The sequence below is a fragment of the Aulonocara sp. 'chitande type north' Nkhata Bay genome, linkage group LG7 (genome assembly GCF_057382095.1).
Source record: "Aulonocara sp. 'chitande type north' Nkhata Bay isolate Kocher_YH1m ecotype deep benthic linkage group LG7, A_spYH_male_GT1.1, whole genome shotgun sequence".
Lineage (NCBI taxonomy): Eukaryota > Metazoa > Chordata > Actinopteri > Cichliformes > Cichlidae > Aulonocara > Aulonocara sp. 'chitande type north' Nkhata Bay.
Window position 1 is genome coordinate 38,379,047 of NC_141350.1, and position 21,539 is coordinate 38,400,585.

The 21,539-nt window shown below is 39.3% G+C and overlaps 1 protein-coding gene across 1 annotated transcript in view; it reads right to left on the bottom strand.

Moving 5' to 3' along the window:
- cntfr (ciliary neurotrophic factor receptor) overlaps positions 1-21,539 on the bottom strand; it is a 228,182-nt gene that overhangs the window by 35,104 nt on the left and 171,539 nt on the right. The window contains exons 5-6 of the mRNA XM_086300304.1: positions 2,243-2,360; positions 1,600-1,766 (exon numbers count right to left, since the gene is read on the bottom strand). Of these exons, the coding sequence (XP_086156430.1) occupies positions 1,600-1,766; positions 2,243-2,360 (285 nt within the window). The remainder of the gene's footprint in view (positions 1-1,599; positions 1,767-2,242; positions 2,361-21,539) is intronic.

The following is a 21,539-nucleotide window of genomic DNA, read 5'->3' on the forward strand; positions in this document are numbered from 1 at the left end:
TTAAAACAGGAGGAAATAAAGGTGGGAAAGAAATGCAAAGTTACACTTTTCAGGAAATGAAGAGAAGGAAGAATTAAATGGTATTTTGCAGTGGGGTATTTTGCTATTACCGATAGTTGAGGGATATTTCCTCAGCCAAAGCACTAATCCGGCTACCATTAGCATTTTCATGAGTCCTGTGTCCGGGGCTTGGCAGAGCATGTCACTGCCTCATTTGGTTACTTATGTGTACACACACACACACACACACACACACACACACACACACACACACACACACGAACAACACACACACACACACAGACTTTCTTTCTTTCCTCTCTCTCTCTGTCTCTCATTTTCAATACCTAACCCTCTCAACCGACACTCCGCACAATCGCTCACAGCCCCATTGGTGTCTGTGTGTGTTTATGCACCATGCACACCCATATCACCCTAAGCAATGCAATAGAGCTGAGGACTGCTGGCAGCAGTTCCCTTATCTATCAAAGTACTCCTCATTCCTTCTTTAAAATGAATTTCTCCTCTTCACTGCTTTCCAGTCAGAGTTGCTTGTGAATTTCAAGAGTACTGCTGTTATTATGTGGCCTTTGGTAGAGTAACTGATGAAAAACTTCACAATTCAAAGTTAATTTTGAAATTACTCGCCACATAATGAATTAATTAATTGAAAGTAAAAAAAAAAAATCAACCTTGAAGCACATTTATGGCTTCTTTTGTTTTTGTTTTTTTTTAGATCAGAAATGTGCTGATATGGCAGCTGGTGTTTTGGCTGAGGGAAAGTGAGAAACCAGACCATTGATTTGTGACCATCACATCCTGTCCAAACCTCAATTAAATACTGTTTGCTGCAGAAAAGGTTCAGAGGTCGATTGTTTATTATCTGCTGCTTTTGGTAATGGCACGGATGCACAGTCAGTGGGTTTCTCGCTAATGGACTATGCTGTGGGTTAAAAAAACAAACAAAAAAACCCCAAACAAAACTGTACACTTCTGCTATCAGCTGGGTGACATTTATTTGGCCATTGCATTTTCAATTTTCTATGTCTTCCTGGCACCAAGCATTGCTGTGTGTGCAACAAATCTCCAAAGGGAACCAGAAATGAATGAAATCAGTCATCTGTGAGCAAACAAATGCATTAACATTGCTCGGCGGTTGGCACACACAAAGAGATGCCTTGACACTCGGCATTTTAGTTTTTTCCTTTGCCAAATACCCGTCAATCTTTGTGGGAAAAACATTTTACATTTGTCCCTGAACTATGTGCGGATAACGATTTTAATGAAAAAGTGGTAATTTGTTGCGAGCGGAACGGTTTAGGAGCAAATACTTGTAAGATTTTCAAAATGTCAGTGTGGGTTTCATTTAAACTCTTTGAATTCAGGGCTTAATGGAACCCTCTAATTGTGAGCAAAACTTAATAAGAAAGCACAACTGTTTCCTTTCTGTGTAGCTTCTGCAAAAAGCCTGTAATTAATTTCGAGTCACATTTGGTCAACACACGCAACTTCATGAGTGCTTTAAGATGCAACGGAGTGAAGGAACAGGAAAAGAGAATGTAACAGAAACCACAAAGCATAACACAGAGCATGTTTTACCTATAGTGGACTCTTCAAAAGTTTTAGTGGCAGAAGCTTTCCCCAAAGCATTGATGGCTGTTACATTAACTTTGTAGGGGAAGCTGGAGAAAACCTCTGGGAAGCGTACATGGCAGCGGTTCTTGTGGAACAAATCTTTCTTCACCTCGAGTGAACGCTGGTTATGTCTGAAGAGAAAAAGGTGAGAGAACAGGGAAAAAAGGAACAGCTGTTGCAGGTTTTCTGCTTAAAGGCAAAAACTGTTGTAGACTAAAGACTGAATGATACAGATACTTAACACAAACACTGAACACTAAAGACATGGGCTTGCTATTAATTAATCTTTAGCTATGGCCCATTCCTCATCTTTATTCAAAGAGAATAATATTAGTGTTACACCTTCAATGAAAGCACCTGCCATGGTGTTGGCTGTGGGACTCTGGGAGTCTCAAAGAGAACTTGACAGAGACCCACTTCTAAAATGCTAAAACTCGTCTAGGCAACCGAGACTTGTTTGTTTGCCATGTTGGACTAAGATATGAACCAAAATGATTGTATCACTCTTACTGTTTTATTATTATAATGGCAAAAATAACAGGAAATAATCTTCAGAAATCCACAGGTTTCATCCTGAAACATCTGTATATGCATAAAATGCACTTACTGTACTTCCACATCAAATGTAGTGTTGATGTACGTTGAATGCTGCTGGTGCCAGCTGCAGTAAAAACCTTGAGGGTAGGTGTTGGACCTACAAGTGATAGTAGGCTCCAGAGGGGGAACTATAGAGAGAATAATGAGAAGAAAAGGGAGGGGAAGATGGTTAATGAATATCTACATGTATACAACTGAGGCAGACATGAAAAGAAGCATACCAAGAGGAGGGATCACAATCAGATGAATGCACATTGCAATATTCAAAGGCAAGGCAACAGTGCCTTACACATTACCTCACTGCATAATTCAGTTTCCATCAAATGTTTAATTGAAAAGGCTGCTACTCAGTTAAAATTAAGACATGGTTCTGCCAAGTTTTTTGAAAACGTAATTAATTTTGTTGTTGTTGCATACTATATTTAAATATTTAATAAGACTAATTAAAATTTAATGAAAGTTTAATTAAAATCATGGAAATTTTAGAGTATGACTTTTCTATAAAGTTAATCTCAGGCAAAATTAAAAGTGATGTTTTCATTTCTTCTCTATATCAGTGCTGTTTGCCGTTGTGGCTGAGAGAATCAAAAAAAGAAATTAAAATAAAGAAAAGAAGGAAATAAATAATTTGTGGTGATTTGTTTTCTTATTTGTCTGAATTCTGTTTATAGAGTAAAGGAAATGATGAAAAAACAAAGGAGAAAGGGTTGCAGTGTTTGGGGGATTGGCGTTGGGGTGCCGGTGTTTATGCTGTGGAGACACAGAGGATATTGAAGTGGTAGAGCACAAGAAGAATAAAAAAGTTTGGCAAGAAACGTGATGTTACACCAGCTCTAACCTCCTCTGAGATTAGGATTCTTTTTCACGGTTAGCCAACCATGTACTCGTCTGCCACTCCCTCTCTCTCCACACAACTTTTCAACATTTTACCTTTGTTATAGCGAATATAGCGCATGGACACAGCTCCACTGCTAAAACCAATCTTGGTGAGTTTCATTATTTCCCCCCTTGTGAAGTTCTTTTGTGTCTTTTCCTTTCACCTAATCATCCTCCTTTTCAGTTAGCTGATGTTGATCTAAATTATGGCTTATAATTACACACTAGAAGGTACTCATCAATTATTCAGATTACTGTGGGGTGTGTGTGTTTGTGTGTGTGTATCTAGCTATATATCTAGGGCTGAGGACATGCTCCAGACAACTGCACTTTACAACACTTAATACAATACTGCTTCTTAAATTGTTTGCTTATTGCATATCCTATTGTACAGTCTATTTCCCTTTTTTGTTTTTTATTTATTGTGTGTTTGTCTGTGTTTTTAAACTCTCTGTTCTACTCTGAGTGCTAATGCACAGTATTTTGTTATGTGAAGACATAATGACAAAAAAACTTTAATCTGTCTGTCTGTCTGTCTGTTGTTTTGACCAATGTGAGAAGAAAGTGAATATTTCAAACAGCAGCATCTTGATAAGATTTAGATAGAGACAACTCAAATGACTTCGGGAAAGTAGTTATTGGGATGATTTATGCAGGGGTGGTGTAATTCTAATTTAAAATGTCAGTACAGTGGTAATAAACACTAGGTTATATTCCAATTTAGAATCAAAATGAATTCTATTTTATTTTAATGATTATTTTACTTCAATTCAATGTAATTAAATGTATATTTTCAACACTACCTAGAGTTACTGAAACCATAGTATATTTAAAGTGAATTATCCAGTCCTTGTTGTTATTAAATAAAATCTACATTTAAATTTCCAGTATGACTGGCCTGACTTCAAAGCAGCCCTTATTCTCCGGGATACACTTAAGCTCTGTGGGACTCACATCATCTCAGGATTGACTGTTCTCGTCTTTGCTGAAAATGGTTATTTAGGACCCTGGTTGTGCGTCTGGGTTAATTGCATCATGCTACAGAGTGAATTTGGGATCAATCATAAGTATTCCTACAGCAAAAAGTCAAAAAATCAAAAATGTCTGAAACTTTTGCACAGTGCTAGATAGCCTATTTAAATTGAGATCACTCTTTGAAGTGATTTATAATAATCGTTACATTTTTGATTAAATAAATGGAAATGCCAAATATCTCATCAGTGGCAAACGTTCCCTGGGTCTGAAAAAAAGATGCAAAGTGACTTACTCTATCAGATGTGAGTACCACTTTTGCTTGTGTGATTTATCCACAGTTTCTTAATGTTCCAGTCACCACTTATAATTACTGAGTGGATCTAATTAATCTGCGGCCACAGTTTCAGAACCAAAAATATTTTTTCTTCCTATCTCAGCACTTTCTCTCTCTGGATGCACACTTATTATGGCTTGGTGGATATAATAATAACAAAAATAATATTAAGCATAATCTAGCAGCATCTTGTTGTTGTTTTTTCCTGCAACATCCTTGTAAATTTCTTGGAACACCTCCCTAAAGGTGTATACGGTCAAACACGCATACTCTCACACACCCACAAGCAAGAGGTATGCATGATTGGCTGCGGTGGGGTCGTTTCACTGTCACACACAATCAACTGTGTTTAAACGGTCACCAAGGCAACTAATTAGACCGTCAATAACGTCTAATGATGAGGTGCCATGGACGACATCTAATCGCACTCAATTAATCGTGGAGACTAATTGGGGCCATCTCAATCAATTGGCTTCTCATCTGAGAGTTTCAGTCAAAGTCGTGAAAACACAATGTTAAACACAGACATCGCCACACACTATTATCAGTACAGACCCACACACACACACACACACACACACACACACACACACACACACACACACACACACACACACAGAACTGAGGCTGCTGTCATTCTCCTGGAATCATCCATAATTAGTCAAAAGGGTTTTTTACAAAGTTGGAAAAGCTCAGACAGAGCAGCTAAAGATTAGTCTGTTAGAGGAAAGAGAAGCAGCAAGAGGAAAGTTGAAAGACAAAAATTGTGCAGATTGGCGAGAGATATCAGGTGTAAAGAAGATGAGCATAGGTGTGTGTGCTCATGCCAGCCGTGTTTGTAGTGGTTTGTTTGAGCTCTGGAGTGTTTGCGCCTTTAATTTAGTTCATTTTCCCAGATGTGAGTAGTGTCAGTCAAACTACCACTGAAACACCTTGAAAGGGCAGCTTCTACTGCAGGGTTCTTCAAAGGGGGCTGATGTATGGCTTATCAGGAGCGAGAAATCTCTCTCTCTCCATCTACCCATCCACGATCGCTGGGAGCAAATCCAGCTATCATAGGGTGAGAAGTGGGGTACACTCTGGATAGGTTTCCAGTCTGTTCCACGGCTGACACAGACACTATGGACCCAATGGATTCAAACCCAGGACCTTCTTGCTGTAAGGTGACAGTGCTAACCCCTTTACCATTGATACTAAACAATTTTTCAAATCTACGGTTTATGTGTGTGTGGAGACAGATAACACAGTTATAACAATAAACACAGACAAAAATGGACTAATGTGGATACAGTGATTAACCTCTGTCCAATATAACTAACTCCAAATCAGTTTGATTTCAAATAGAGCCTAGCCAATATAGAATTTTTGGGACTGATACTATTATTTGATATTTGGTGATTTTTGAAAAAGCAATATATTGGTCGACTCATGGAAGATAAACATCTATCCCACCCTTAGCCTTACTAAGATACTCTGACAACTCAGTTTAAAAACAAGGAAGTTGCGCAGTCTATCAACATCAACATATCAACAGGTTTAACCTCCTAAGACCCGAACTCTTCCACGACATGCATTTTTAATTTCTCTTTGATATTTGGACATATTGGGGCCTGATATGTAAAAACAAAGAATTACCAATTTATTTTTTTTACCTTATTTTTGTTTTTAAGAAAAATAAGAGCCACATATGAGGATACTTGTTTGAAATTTTGATAGAACACTAGCAGTATAATGTCCTCGTAAGTGGATATCAGGCCCTTGTAGAGCAAAATTGAGTATTTTGGTCTAAATAACCCAAAATGTGATGTCCACATATGTGGATGCCAGGTCCTAGGAGGTTAAGGGAGTTTCTCCCATCTCTTTCTTACATTTATACACATTTTATATGTAAACTGCCCAATTTGTGTAAACTGCTCTAATTTTAATTTGTAGTTCATTGAGATGTATGTTATTAAGCTAATAATTAATATGTGATTTCTCGAAGACTGTTAAAATGTAATTAAAAACTGAGGTCAGGGGTCTGTAATAGAAAAGTGGAGAAATGAGGAGGAAGGAAGAAAGAGGGAACAAATGGACTGGCATGAGTGGAAGTAAAGAGGAAACATCTCAAAAGATAAAGGGAAATGTAGAGGAGATGACACAAGACAGCATTCTTTCATCATATTATACTAATGTGCCCTTAAAACAAAACAAAAACAACAACAAAAAGCACAAACAACACATAAGCATGCGCACTGACAAAGAACTGCTGCACAGTTTCTCCAATAATATTACAACATCAAAAGCTTGCGATGAATCTCATTAAAGTAGAGTTAAAAGAACAAGAGATCACACACCTGTAGAACAAAGGCAGCATAAATATTAAAGCAAATAAAACAATAATTGAAATTAAAATTACATTGAGCAGCCGGTCATTTGTGTGTGTGTGTGTGTGTGTGTGTGTCTCTGTGACATAGCACCTGAGCTAATGGCACACAGTACACCGCTCATGAATAAATGGTATTTGAATTACTGCCTTTTCATCATCTGGTTTGAATTGCTAAATCAAACGTGATTCTGAAGGTGCTTTTTGTTAGCCTCACGAACCACAAACCACATGTGTGCATACTCAAGTAGTAGGGTTACTTTTTAATGGAAATAAGTTGCAGAAATGCATACAGATTTATTCTTGAAAGGTAACTTCATGAGTTATTAACTAAAACAATGTACTTAAAACTGTGAACCAAAGTACCAAAGAGTATAGAGCTTCTATTTCGATTGAACTGAATTACCAGCTAAAGTTACAGTGAGATGGTGTCAGTCAGGAATTTGATCAATTTTTGTTGGGGGGTTGGGGGGCAGCAGCTTGTTCATTTCATTGATAAGCAGCCAAAAAACACTGCAGCTCTTTCTCTCTCCCCATATTCTCTCTTCTTCTCTGCCACTATTCTAAACCTGTCACACAAAAATTCAAGATCTTGCAAAAGAGGATCTTTGTCACAGGAGCACTCACACAAACACAGAAATGTGATGAGGGACAATGACATCCAGTTGCCTGGTTGCTAGGCTGCAGACACTGTAGTAAATGCTATTTGGTTGTGTTGGTAGCCTCCCTGTTGCTTTGTGTTTGTGTTCATATGCATCCACATTCATTTCATTTTGTGCAGTGTGTGTATGTGTTTGGAGTGAATTCTCTGACTATGACAACCAAAATGAATGCATTTTCTTCCCTTGCTCCAATTTCTCCATCCATTCGCTTTGCAATAAACACGGCAGTTTATAGGCCTGACAAAAACACAAAATTGCGACTTTATCAACCTTCCCTGATTCTATTTTTGCTTTCCTGGAATCAATTTGACAAACTACAAACCAGTGTTGTTACAATAGCAAACAAATCCAACTATTCGACTACCTATCCCTCCAACTGTCTAAATTCTCTTTTAGTGTAAAAATTACATTTTTAGAAATCCTGTTGGAAAGAAGTATATTCTCTTGGAGTCTGTACCGGTCTGAATGGCATAACTTGTTTAGGCAGATGGCTTTGGTCTCTGCTTGAGTCAGCCTGCCAATGCCAGGCTCACTGCATTTTAGATTAGCTTAGTCATGTGTCATGGGAGAAAAAGGAATGTAAATAAAACTGTAGAACAAAGTCGTAGAGACGCTGTGGTGCCTTTTTGTCCAGACCAGCTGTCTTGGCTAACGGTAATGTAATTGTGGTGTAATATTTTTAACTGCCACTCCAAAGCTATGATAAAGTGTACGCGGACACACGAGTGTGCATGCGCTTGTGTGCCGTGTGTGTGTCCGTAATGAGAATATGCAATTTTATATATACATAATCAAAACAGTGCAGGAGTACTAAAAATGTCATTCATATTGTGCTTGCGTGTTGTGCGCTTCTGTATACCACTAAAAGTTTGTGTGTCTGAAGTTATGATAAGCGCATTTTTAAAAAGCACGTCCAACTTTTTTTAAAGACTATATGTACGCATTTTTGTGCCTTTTTGTGCATCTTCTAGATTTGAAACATTTCTGAGGAAACTGCAGCGTGATTGCCGAAGGTTTGCTTGCTACTGCTGACGCTGACTGTTTATAATCTCCACTCGGTTGATGTTTTAAAAGTAAATGGTAAATGGATTGTCACTTATACTGTATAAGGGCTCAAAGTGCTTTCTTACTACAAGTCCCATTCACCCAATTACACACGCATTCATGCTTTTGTTTTTATCTGTGCCCACACTTTGGCTTGCAGACTGGAGGAATCAGAGATCGACCCACCACACTGGAACGTGGAACCACGTTTCTATCATTTATGGTATTGCATCAACAACATTCAGCAGTGCACACTCAGCTCTCTTTTCTGTTTCTTGCTTCTTTTCTACTTTCCTCCTGTATCCATCTTTATTCTCATCCTACCAACCACTCTCTGTCTCTCAGCAGTCTCCTGGTTTAGAGCTGTTTCTTAACATGAGCGAGTGAATAGAGGGGCAGTGGGTGTGCAAGCGCACACATAGACACACACACTGCACAACACAATGATGCCTTGGCATTCCAGGAATGTCTGTGAGCCAATTGGAAACAGCCGTGTGTGAGGGATGAATGAATGAAAAGAGGACGGATACCTTATGAGAGCATCAGGAGTTGATAAGGGACGAGGAGGGAGAGAGAGAAAGGCAGAGAAACTAGGTAATGCAAACAGGTTATTATTTGAAATAATGTATTTTTGCTCTTTATAATAAGATTCTGTCATACTTATCCATCACTAATAAGCTCTGATAACAAAGTTATTATAAAAAAAACTGAAACAGCTATCTAACCATGATATATAAGCTGTAGTAACCTAGATTTATCTTTTAAATAGGACAGAAAAAAAGGCATGGAGGTGGTGAAAGGGTTGCACTGACCTCTGTAGCTCTCAAGGTCAGACACAGGAAGACAACCATTATATCTGGACACTTAAATTACCCTGCAGCCAGTCTCTCACCCCCACTAAAGCACACACACATGTACTTAACCAACTGACATCACAAATCTTGCTCAAAGCTCAGGAATAACAAGAAGATTCACGCCTGAAAACAACATCTCACTATCTACTGTATCTACAAGAAGACAAGACAAGGCGGGTTTCACACCTGCCAACAAAAAACAAGTAATAATAAGTAACAGTGCACAAATGCATTCACTTACTCCACAATATGTGATTTTTTTTAACTTGTACATGACTTGGTCCACTGAGTGTTCTTGACTTTCCTCAGAACTCTGCGCAAACCAGCAGCCTTAAATACAGAAGCTTATGAGAGGCTGCGGATTCCTTTCATGCTACTTCATTCTGGCCATATTTCATTATTATTTATTTTGAAAGTGCAGTGGAGATTGCCAGGAAAGTTGGGGGAAACAGCACGGTGCCATTCATGAGTGATTTGTTCATTTAAAAGTAATCTTCTTAGTAAAACTTGGAATTCAACTTTTCAAGCCATAGTCTCACATGCCTGGACCTTTTTTAAACTTTTACTTTTTTTTTTAGTTCCTTTCCAGCTTGTGCACAACTTCAACAGCAAAGGTCTGGCACTACAAGGACAAATGAAACAAAACAAAAGCAGTAAAAAAAAAACATATGTGGGCATTTATTTTCCCTCACACTTAACCAAGAAGAAATTCATCCTTTTATTCTAGTGACTGAATGCCTCTGAGCAGATCTGCTTATAGATTGTTTTTGCCAGGGCAACACAACAAACAATTTGGTTAGCAGGGGACTGAGCCCAGCAGCATGTCAAATTGTACGTATGACAGGGTGACACAAATTTAGGCATTGCAATGATAATTTTTCTGTTTCAAGTGGGAAATGGAAGGGATATTTCTTATTTTCTGCAGTTCTGCCCATGTGTGTACGCTATTTGATCAGTGTCATTCCTAACACTTTCTTTGTAGCTCTTTTCTGTACTTTAATATAAATTATGAACCTGCTATGTATGTTGGGATTTTTTGTTCATGCTAATTAAATAATAATGTTAGCAGCCCTTTGAATAGCTTAACTCAAACAAAGTAAGAGAACGCTACATGGATGGTTGGCCACTGAAAGAGAAAGGATGACATCATGCTAGAAATGAAGCTAGAAATTGCCATTCCATCAGTGCAAAATCCTGTCTCCAGTAAGCAGTACGTAAATGGACTGCATTTATATTGCGCTTTTCTAGTCTTATCGACCACTCGGATAGTTTCACTGTAGGGTCTTACTTGCAGGTAGCCTTTTACTGTGCAAAGCTAAAATTTGAGTGCTGTAAAGCACTTGAGTTGAGATGTCTCCAGACTCGCTAAGAGGTAAAGCTCTGTGTCACTGCAGCAATAATAGCCCGAGGTCCTGTCACTGCAGCGACAATTGCCTCTTAGCTGATGTGTCCATGATGGTGTAATGAGTGACAACCTGGGATTGACCAATCAGAGGTGTCAGTCTGCCAAACGCGCAAACAGCTAACTGCCATCACTCCCAGAGCGAGCTATGAGAGAGGCAGGTAACACCCGAATCGCTGATGTCTGAATCGAAACAGCTGACTCCCTTTAAATTTAGCTGTCAGTTTCAAAGCTAGACAGACAGACAGATACACAGCGAGACAGGCAGGGAGACGAAGAGAAATCAAAAGTGTCTGGCCTGTAAAGCTCGGGGCCATCATTGTTAATTCTGCCAGGAGCTTCGTGCGGGAGCACACTGTGCTGTCTTTTTACATAAAGCGCGTTTTCTTTATAGAGTTATGAAAGGTGTCACGTTACTATGGAGGCACAAAGACTCATTCTGCACAGCGAGAAACCTTTAGATACACACATAAACTAGTTGAGAAAGGTCAAACAGGCAGCAAAAATAGGAGGCTCGAATGCACACACCGTATACACCCATAGAACTAACAAGAGATAGAGCATTTTACGCAGCCACATGTTGGGGCTACTGCAGAATAACAGTGATTCATACTAATACCGTAATGCTATTCTAATGGAATGTTTGCTCAGAGACTTTAAGCTACATGGTTTCAATCAGGTCCTCCTAACACCAGCTGTGCACAAGCCGATCTAACCCAGGCTCCCTGTCAGCCAAGCTGGAAGATTTCAGCTCTTGGCAATGTCAGCAAGAGTATAAGTGCCTGCAAAACTTCAAAAAAGAAACGAATACTGTCTGTGTTTTCTCAGTACTGTATGAGTCAGTTAGTAAATGTGAAAGGGTGCCCGTAACATGTTATTCTGCTGAGGTAAAGACAGCATGCATTGAAAAAGGAAACAAGGAATAAATAAAGATTTAAAATTGCGCACTGGATCATTCAGGTGGATTCAACGTGGATCTGAAGGTTCTGGTAGATAAAAATGTATCACACTGGCCAAAAGGCATTGGTTGAGATCATTCAGTGGTAACCATATTATGACTAAATGATTATATTGAATTTTTCATCAATTCTGCTGCTGGAAAACAAATTAAATGACCTTTTTGAAAGAAATTTTGAAAATGTTGCCTATGACAAAAAACATGCACAAAGCTAATGTGAAGAAACAAAATGCTACCAATTATAATAACATAGGCAATACATAACAAATCTGAATTGCACAAGCTGTCTAAAGGGATATATTTCAACTTGGATTATGTGCAGATGTCAAAATTCGATGTGACCTTTCCCCGTAACAGTTATTAAATCCACTTCAGCTCAGAACTGGTCACTGTGCATCACAAGTGTGATATATTACTTGTCAAAGCATAGAAAGGAAATGACAGTGTGGAGTTTTCTAACATGTCCTTTGCCAGTGACTCTAGATCAGGAGTCTGCAACCTTTAAGACCCAAAGAGCCATTTGGACCGGGTTTCCACGCAAAACAAAAACTGTTGTGAGCCGCCACCCTTATGTCGCCTTTGGGCTTTTGGAGCCTTGACTTGACTTTTAAAAATTATTCGAAAAAAAGCACTATGCTGCTGAAAAATGAAAAATAGATATTTGCAAAATTCTGCCTAAATATGTATTTTACCAGGTTAATGTGTGTGGCGGGGCGTGGTCTGCAACGCCGCTGCAGGGGAGGCGGACGCACCTGAGCGGCACCCGCAATCACGCCTCGCCGCCTTAACGTCTGTGCCGTCTATGCTGTTGTTGGTATGTGTTGGCTGTGAGCTGAAAAGCTACAGCCGGCTGTATGCGTCAGCAACCGTGTGTGAAAAGTGGTCAATAAAGAGATGCTGAAAAGCGTGTTCACGCAAACATCGTCGGGTCTGCCGTGATATGTTTACAATGGGACTTCTGCTCCTGAACCTCTGCGCACAGCGTCTGCAAATTGGGGCTGTAAAAGTCACTTTCATCTTTATGCAGGACTGTAAGCTGTCGTCTGTGAGGCGTGAGCGGTGTTTGTTTTTAACAAAGTTCACGGTGGAGAACAGCTGCCGACATAATGTGGATCCGAAGATCCATAACTGGCCTACCTGGGGTTGAAAGTCTCGATAAATGCACGGCGTTTCGCCCGGTACACCGGCTTCTGCAAGTGTGACGCTTATTTTGAGCGATGAAAAAATAATAAAATATAATTTTATTTTTATATGTCAAAATCACAATAATCTTCCAATTTAGAATTACAAGTTAAAAAAAAAACTAACATAAATAAAATACACTTCAGCTAAATACTTCTAATTTATTTTCCCAAACCGCGCAGAGCCGCACTATAAGGACTAAAGAGCCGCAGGTTGCCGACCCCTGCTCTAGATCATAATCATAAAATTCAGTTGCTTTATCCTTGAGATAAAATGTCCAAAACTTTCCAGTTCTGGAGGCATGAACCAGCAGGGAGGAAGGATAAATTAAAGCAATACAGCAAGCAAGAGTCAGTCTACATGGTTCAGTGAAAAAACAAGCAGTGATCTCATTCCCTCAGCCGCATTTTGGCAAAAGCACAACCACAACAGGATGCTCTTATCACACCTATCCTCATTGCTCTGAGTGCTGTTTGGAGTCAGCAGCAGGAAAACATATACACACAAGCCTTGAGTTTTGAGCTCATTGCTGAATTAGAGTGATGGGTTAGAATGAGCTGATTTTCTTTCCCCATTTTTGTTTATCTCCAAGTGGATTTTGTGATATTACCAAACGGAAAAGTTTGAGAAGAGATCAGAGACTGTAAATGCTAACATAAAATATTGAACATTCGTTTTTCCTTTCCATAAAACATGTGTTTTCTTTTCAAATTGTGGCAATTTAAAGTCAAAAGATTTCTGTCACGAGCCGCAAACACACAAGTTACAAATAGTCCAACCGAAGAGTAATGGTCTTTCTGAAATTCTTTCTTGTAAATGGTTCTTTTTTTAATTTGCCTGCCATGCAAGCGATTCTGCTTGTTTGCCTGACTATATCTGCTTATACATCCTAAAAACAGAAATGATTCATTGTCATCAACAAGAGTGCTGAGTTTCAGTCATATATTTGCATTCAGATATTGCTTAAGATGATTGTTCCCACCTTGGTATTTGGGATGCCAGATGCCAGTGTGCAGTTTGGAAATCATAGCTGGAGATTTTATTTAACTACACTGGAGATGGTATTCCATGATTACATTCTGTGATTAGACCCAAGCTGTTTTTAATGGAGCAGTACTGCCGAACAATGCTTAATGTGAATTCTTAATTTTATTTTCACTTTTATTCTATTTTATTTTTGCTGAGAAATTTAGATTCTTTATGGAAACAATTAAGTATGTGGCAGGCAGACAAGAGAGGGAGACAGGCAGTCATGCGGGGTGGGGGTGGAGGGTGGGGGGTGTCAGAGATTAAAAGCAAGGAACAGAGAAAAAAAATACAAATAAAAAGAGAAAGAAAGGAAAGAGCGTGAGTAGGCAAGACAGAAGAAAAGAAAGAGGATAAATGACACTTATTGTTCCTTCCTCTTGCTGTCAGTTCTCAGTAATGCTAATGATTAGGCCAATCTGACAGGATGGCACGCACATTCACACAAACACACACACCGTGTCTCCTACCCCCCTGGTGTTGCATTCCAGTGCCCAGTGTCAATGAGAGGGAACCGCCACATTACATGGCAGTTTGTTCCTTTTGTACGCTCGCCTGCAATGCTTTTAACACCAGGAGGTACGAATGTGTGTGTGTGTGTGTGTGTGTGTGTGTGTGTGTGTGTGCGTGTGTGTTGGGGGGGGGGGGGGGGGGGTGATCAGTACAAAATCAAATTTTGTTTAAGAAAGAAAAACAAAACTTTTAACAGGTTTTGAACAGTGACACTGTGCATTCAGATTACCATGAGCAAGCAGTTTCATTCCCTCATATATGTACCTCTACTGTGTTGGAGTAATTGTGTTGCTGTTCCTTTTTTTCATTATATGCTACTTATAGTGAGTCTATAGAGTGCCAGTTACTGTGGCCTTAAAGGAAGCACAGTTTAGATTTGAAAGAAAAGCGAAGCCAGAACATAATCTGACCTGACTAAGAAAGCAGAAACAGTTGTACTTGTGTCTTAAGTGTCTTTTTTTTTTTTAAATGTATTTTTTTTATGATGAATCCTTTACCATCCATGCTGGACAAAAGTATGTAAACCTCTGAGCTAATGTTCTCTGAAAGCTACTTTCAGTTTGGTCTCCCAAAGACTGGACTTGGGGCTGTAGAAGTTTTGTACACTTTAAACACGTCTTAAAACTCTGATTAGTGAAAGAGTCTCCTTTTGTCATGAGCAGATGGCAAATGTAAACTAGGGAGTAATCACAAGAACTTATATAGGACCATAGAAATAGGCCTGAAGAGAAAAAGGCTACAAGTGGGTTTCTGGTACGCATGTTAAAATAAAATGAACACAAATAAAGGAAAATTATGACTGTTGTTATTCTCCCCAGTAGAGGCCAACAAATAAAGACCACATCAATCTTGAAACAGCATAACAACTAAAACTTGCAGAAATCTTTGTGACTTGCCAAAAGCCCTGCTAGTGTGTTCACTATGAGAAATCACTGAATAAGAAGAGTGGAAATGGAATCAAGCAAATAAACAATGAAACACGGTGGGGGTAGCATCAGCATTTGGGGCTGTTTTGCTATTTTGGGGCTGGGACATCATTACATCATTAGGGGGTGGGGAGACTGTATCTGTGTCATGGCAACAGTCCATGACTTCAAGCTCAGAACAACCTCCTTTCTACTGAGCAAACACAGGGAAAAAAGTTCTTAAAAGTCTACACGGTACAAAATGATTCTTCCTTTCAGTGAAAGTTAAGGGGGCCACGCAATCTTGGACTTAAGTGGGATGCAGAACCGTTAAATAAGTATGCATGCTTGTGTGTGTGTGTGTCCTGAGGGAAAAGAGGGATCTTGGTTTAGACTAAGTAACAGTGGAATGTAATTGAGCTGAAAATTGAAAAGAGGAGCCGTAGCAAAGCCAAGCTGGTGTGCATGTGTGTGTTTGTGTGTGTATAAGCAGGTATGCTTTGGAATGTGATTCGATGTGTGTGTTTGTGCACAGGATTATTTGTGTGTGCGTGTGTGTGTGTATACCTGTGTTTGGTTGTGTTTTAAACCCAGAGTGGGATGCCAGTGTAATCCTTGCACAGATGGACCCCCAAGGATAACAGAATGACTGTTGAGTGGGTGAACCATACAGGTATGCATATGAGAGTACACGCACACACACACACACACACACACACACACACACACACACACACACACACACACACACACACACACACACACACAATAATGCACACAGTCCCATGCCAACTACCTGAGAGTAAAGAGAAGTGAGGATGAGAGCATGCTGAGTCTCACTCCCCTTCTCCCCAGAAACACTTGCTTAGAAAATTGGAAAGAGCTATGCCATCTCCACTGGGCATCACTCATGGTGGTTCATTTTAAACCCCACATAAATAATGCAGTGGGCACAGAAATAGGTGATATACTGTATGCTTGGTGCTTTGGAAAGTAGTTTGGATGTCGCGACACTGTAGTTCTCCTTGAATAAATGTATAATCAAACCCAGAGATACATAGCCATGCCAGTGATTAAATCAAGGCAGGAAACGACTGATGTAAACATGGACACACAAAAGTGGTGAAACCTTGAGATTTTGCCCTGAAGGGGTCACACTGTCTAATCTATGAACAGTGCCATAAAGACTAATGGCCACTTGAGGAGGAAACAGAGTCAAGTGGATGTAAAGTATTAAGCATTTATGTTTCTACTTTTTAAGAGAATACAGCTGAACTTTGATGTTAATAGTACAGGTTATATTCATCACCCTTCACTGGAAGTAAAGTGAAACGGTGTCCTTCCCACAAGGTCGCCAATTACACCTCAAAATATTAACTACTCAGGCGCCTAATTTTTATGATTAAAGTATGCCATGTTAATTTAAAGTCAACAAACCTGCAGCTTTAAGGGCTATTTATCATCTCATATATGGGTCAAAGGATATTTTCTTCTGCTACTTTTGGGAAAATTGACACTTCAAGAGGAGGTGGAGTGTTTTTCTAGTTTAATGATAAAGCAGATAGTTATGTTTTGCATCCATTAACCACAACAATAAAGCAGGTAGAGTTAGTTACAGTATGATGTTTTGCTGGAATGGGGAACGTTTGGCCAACAGAAAAGACTTCAAGGCACTGAATCTCCAAATAATCATATATCTGAGGGATGGAAAAAGCACAACTGACAGAGGTAAATAAGATAAAAGTAAGATGTGAAATATTTGTCCTGTTAGTCCCTTATGTGGGGGGACTAACAGGACAAATATTTCATATCTTACTACTACACAAAATGTATGTCTCTCTGTTTGTTTGCAAACTCTTCCTAGACCATCAGGACTTGAGCAACCAGATTTGGCACACCAGTGCATCTTATGCCTCTGAAGGTTCTTATCTGTATCAGGTCTAAAGGTAATCATGTTACCTAGCAATCAACTTGCGATAGACTAGAACTGTACCAATGACACCTCACAAAAGCGTGGATCATTTTAGGAACCTCCTAGAAATGGACTAAAATTACCCATTTTTAGCATATAAAGAACATCATCAGCCATTTCCAGCTACATGTCAGTTGCATGGGCATGGGCCTATTTCAAATCTGCGTAATGAGGATAAAGGTTTTAATTACTTTTAAATACATGTTTTTTTTTTAAATAATCAAAACATGTTTGAAGCCGATTTATTTGTCAGAGACATTGAAAATGTAACCACTTGCACTGCTTTATACTTAAGAAGGAAGACTTGAGCATGAGATATTCTCTCTTTTCCGAAGGCTCTTGGTGCCTAGGTATATCGCTTTTGCTGACTAAAACAAAAACTCAAACTGAATCATGAGAGTTGGTCTGGTGTGAACCCACATTTCACTTAAACAGGCCAGAGGCTTCACTGCCTCAGTTCTTGTATTTCTGATAAACATGAAACAGAATCATTGAGTTTCTTTGACAGTCCTGGCAGGTGGTCAGTTCAGAAAGCAAAAAAGAAAAAAAAAGTATTTCCCTCATCTCCTTTTACAGTTTCTTCTCTCTTCATCGTATCATTTCTCAGTGTGTCTCAGTGTGTTTGTAAGTTCATGCTGTGTGTGTGTGTGTGGTCTACAGACAGGGTCATTTGACTGCTTGATAAGCAACACACACAGGCGCTGACAGCTTCATCCATCAGGATGTCTGTCTGATGGACAGGTCCTGTAGAGGGGTCAGACTCCACACATGCATCTGTATATTTTTGTGTGTGGTCAAATATAAATACAGTAAAATAAAGTTGGCAAATTGTGACTATGCATTAATCAGAATGTAAAACAGACTGTGCACTCCGCTGTGAGGACCATTTCTTTCTTTTTGGTTTTTAGATGCTGCCCCCCCCCCCCCCCCCCCCCCCCCACTGGCTACTCTTGCTTTCCTCTCCCTTTTGTTTTTTTTCCCCAACAGGTTATAACTCTTATCACTTCTTACCTTGGCATTAGCTGAAGTGCACATGAAGGAAAAGATCATCAGCATGTTTATACTTCTTTCATCTTCCCTGGAAATTGCAGCATGAGGGTTCATTCATCCAATAGTTTGACAACCTTGGGAACTTTGCTATTTTGCACATTCATTCATCCACGGGTGCACACAAATGACGACACTGGTATGTGAGAACATGCATACCAGCATGGCGTAGGAAGAAAGAGCGCTGTCACTCATTTCCCAGAAGCTCAAGATAGATCCCAAATACCTAACAAGTACGTTCTGCCTGGCAACACAAGCAGCTAAAGGAGGTAAAGAGGAAACTGACCTCCAATTTCTAGATAAATTGACCCCTCGAGATGTTTCAATGCATTTTTTTTATTCACAGGCAAATTTGTTACGGGAACATGACGCGTTGATTGCAGTTATGTCATTGTCAATACGGGAAGTTACATAGCTAACCCCTCCTGCTACTCTCCCATGACACCCTGCTATGGAAGCAATAGTAATGAGAAGAAAAGCAACGCATACTTGAAGTCTCGGTTCAAAATGTGCTAAAAAAAATAAAAGAATGACCAAAAATCAAAGTTAGAGATTGTTCAAGTGTCTCCGTACTGAGTCATGTGTTTCTGAATTCCTAAAAATCAGACACAGTACGCAACCAGGTACATTCTGATTCAAACTGTGGGTATTTCCACTTTCAATATTCAAATAAACACGCCATTTATCTGTCTCATTCCATTCAGTGTGGTGACATTTTTGTGACATTTAACATTTTATCTTCAGGTTTCCCTCTGTGTTTAACTCTTTCCCATCCGCTCTCTTTGACCGTCTGACTCTCACAGTTTCACATCCCAGCCAAACTTGGCTCCTTTGTCCTGCATGACATCACAGACATAAGGTCATGACAGGCAAGACAGGAGGAATGTGGTGCGAGAGAAGGATAGAAAGCATAAAAGAGAGAAAGACGGAGAGACAGAGAGAATTACCAGATGATGGAAAAAGGGTACGTCTGCGAGGGAATGATAAATTTTAAAAGACGAACCCCCCCCCTAAAAAAAAAAAACGGGAAACCAGACGGGGAGAGTGAGGGAGAAAGAATTCCATTCAGATGGGCATGAATGGACTTCACAGAGGACTCCCAAAGCAGCACACACATATATAATCGCACACACACACCCTCACCTACCAATGCTATAACCCTTCAGCCCTTCGGCTCCCTCTCTTGCAGCCTTTTCTCTCTCATCCCTCCATCTGTCCCCTCCTTCTCTGTTTGTAGTCCTTTCATTAATCTCCTTTAGGGGAATCAGACAACAGCCCCCCCCCCCCCGCAAATCCACACACACACACACACACAGAGATCCAGAGGGGAAAAAAAAAGTTTTCACACATTCAGCGGTAAGCACAAGTTCCACTCTGTTACACAGTTTTGGAGAACAAAAGAGGCCTGGTAGGTCTGATAAAGGCTGTCCGGAGCATGTTTTTAAAGAAAAATTACACCTGTTCCACAGATGACTATATATTAATACACTCCAACTTTTAGAGGTGCCCAAATTTCCATTGTTTTTACAAATATCTGAGTCACTGAAATTAAGAAATTTGCACAACCCAGCTTGTCCTGATAAACTACAGCACAGATGAATAGTTTCTGATGAATATGAATAACAGTTTTACTGAAATTGTTGTCCTTTTGTAGTCTAGTAATTTCTGAGCATGCTTTGATTACACGGCAGTGGAGAATTATGACCTTACAGTGATTTATATCGTTATTCCTGGTTTTCTTTGTTGGGTTGCTTTTAATTTGCCGGCAATAACAAACAATAACAGATAGATAGAACAGCAAATCTCAGTCCGGACATGTTATACTGGGAATTTCAAAATACTGGTCAATAGGCTAAATCAGCATAATCTTAAATGGGGTCCCAGAATTCTCTGATATTAACTGTGAGTTAGTGTGAGGCCACTGTTAAGCAAAATTACTAAACTGGTTCTAGTTTTTTGTTTTCTTTATTAATTTGCTGCCTACATATAAATTAAAGCTCATCACTGTTTTGACTTCTCATAAATTTACATTTTTAACATGTAGACGCAATCTTCTGATCATACATAGAATGGCTATTGCTTCATTAAATAAAATAAAGTAACAAATTCCAATACAAACTGAAGAGTGACTAGTAATTAAGAGTAGAAAACGACATTCTCTTTGGCTTTCTGTTCTAACCAAACAGGTCAGCTTGACATAAGTTGTGATGACTTTAACATTATTAAAGCCTATTTTCTTTTCCTCTCAAACAGCTCATATTTGATTTTCAAGTGCACATCGATGTATTATGCTGTTTCACTTGCAAAATTAAATCTCCCCAGTATTTATAGTTGGAGATATACAGTTACTCTGGAATTTACAAGAAGTATATAAAGGCATCAGTGTTAATCATAACAGATCTATTAAATGCTTCAGGCATGAAAAGTCAGAGTTCAAGGTGGATACTGGCTATCAAAAGGTTAGCTCCACTTATGTAAATTTTGCTTTTAAGATAAACATCTTTGTAAGAAAGCACGTCATGCTATTAAAACAGTGCAATGTGATCGCATATAAAAGTGCATGCACGTGAAGAAAATGCAGCCAACTGAATAACAAATAAAAAATAATTTAAGCCATTTTTTGAATGGAAATTGCCTTAACTTCTCAAAGTGTTTTATTTAATGCAGCCCAGCTAGCGTCTTACTTCACCCTCATGAGGAATCATTTGAAAACAGCTGCAGTAATAACTGAGAAGAGCTGCAGGATATGGTGGCCTTTGCGGTTACATGGTAAAGAGTAGAGAAGTGGGATAGACGCAGGATGTGGGGTATTCTACAATGGCTAACACGGTATGAAACTTACTCTTCTGACCACAAAATCACACGAGACAGATTGCATTCTCTCAGATATCGCAGCAAAACCACATCAAGGACAAATCTGTTATTCTGATGGAGAGAAAAATAAGGTGATTTAAAGAAAAAAAAAAGGGAGAGATGGTCCGAGGACTGAAAAGTGAAACTGGAGCCTGGAGGAGCAACACAAAGTTAAAGTTAAACAAAGTGAATGAGAGAGACAGAGAAACCCATGTCACGCACCAACCATCAGACAGACTTCCATGGTGACTAATTAGTTTGTCGTCAGATCAATAAGTCATTATCACATTCAAAACAGAACTGCACAGACATTTATGCAAAAACACAAAGGGATGAACA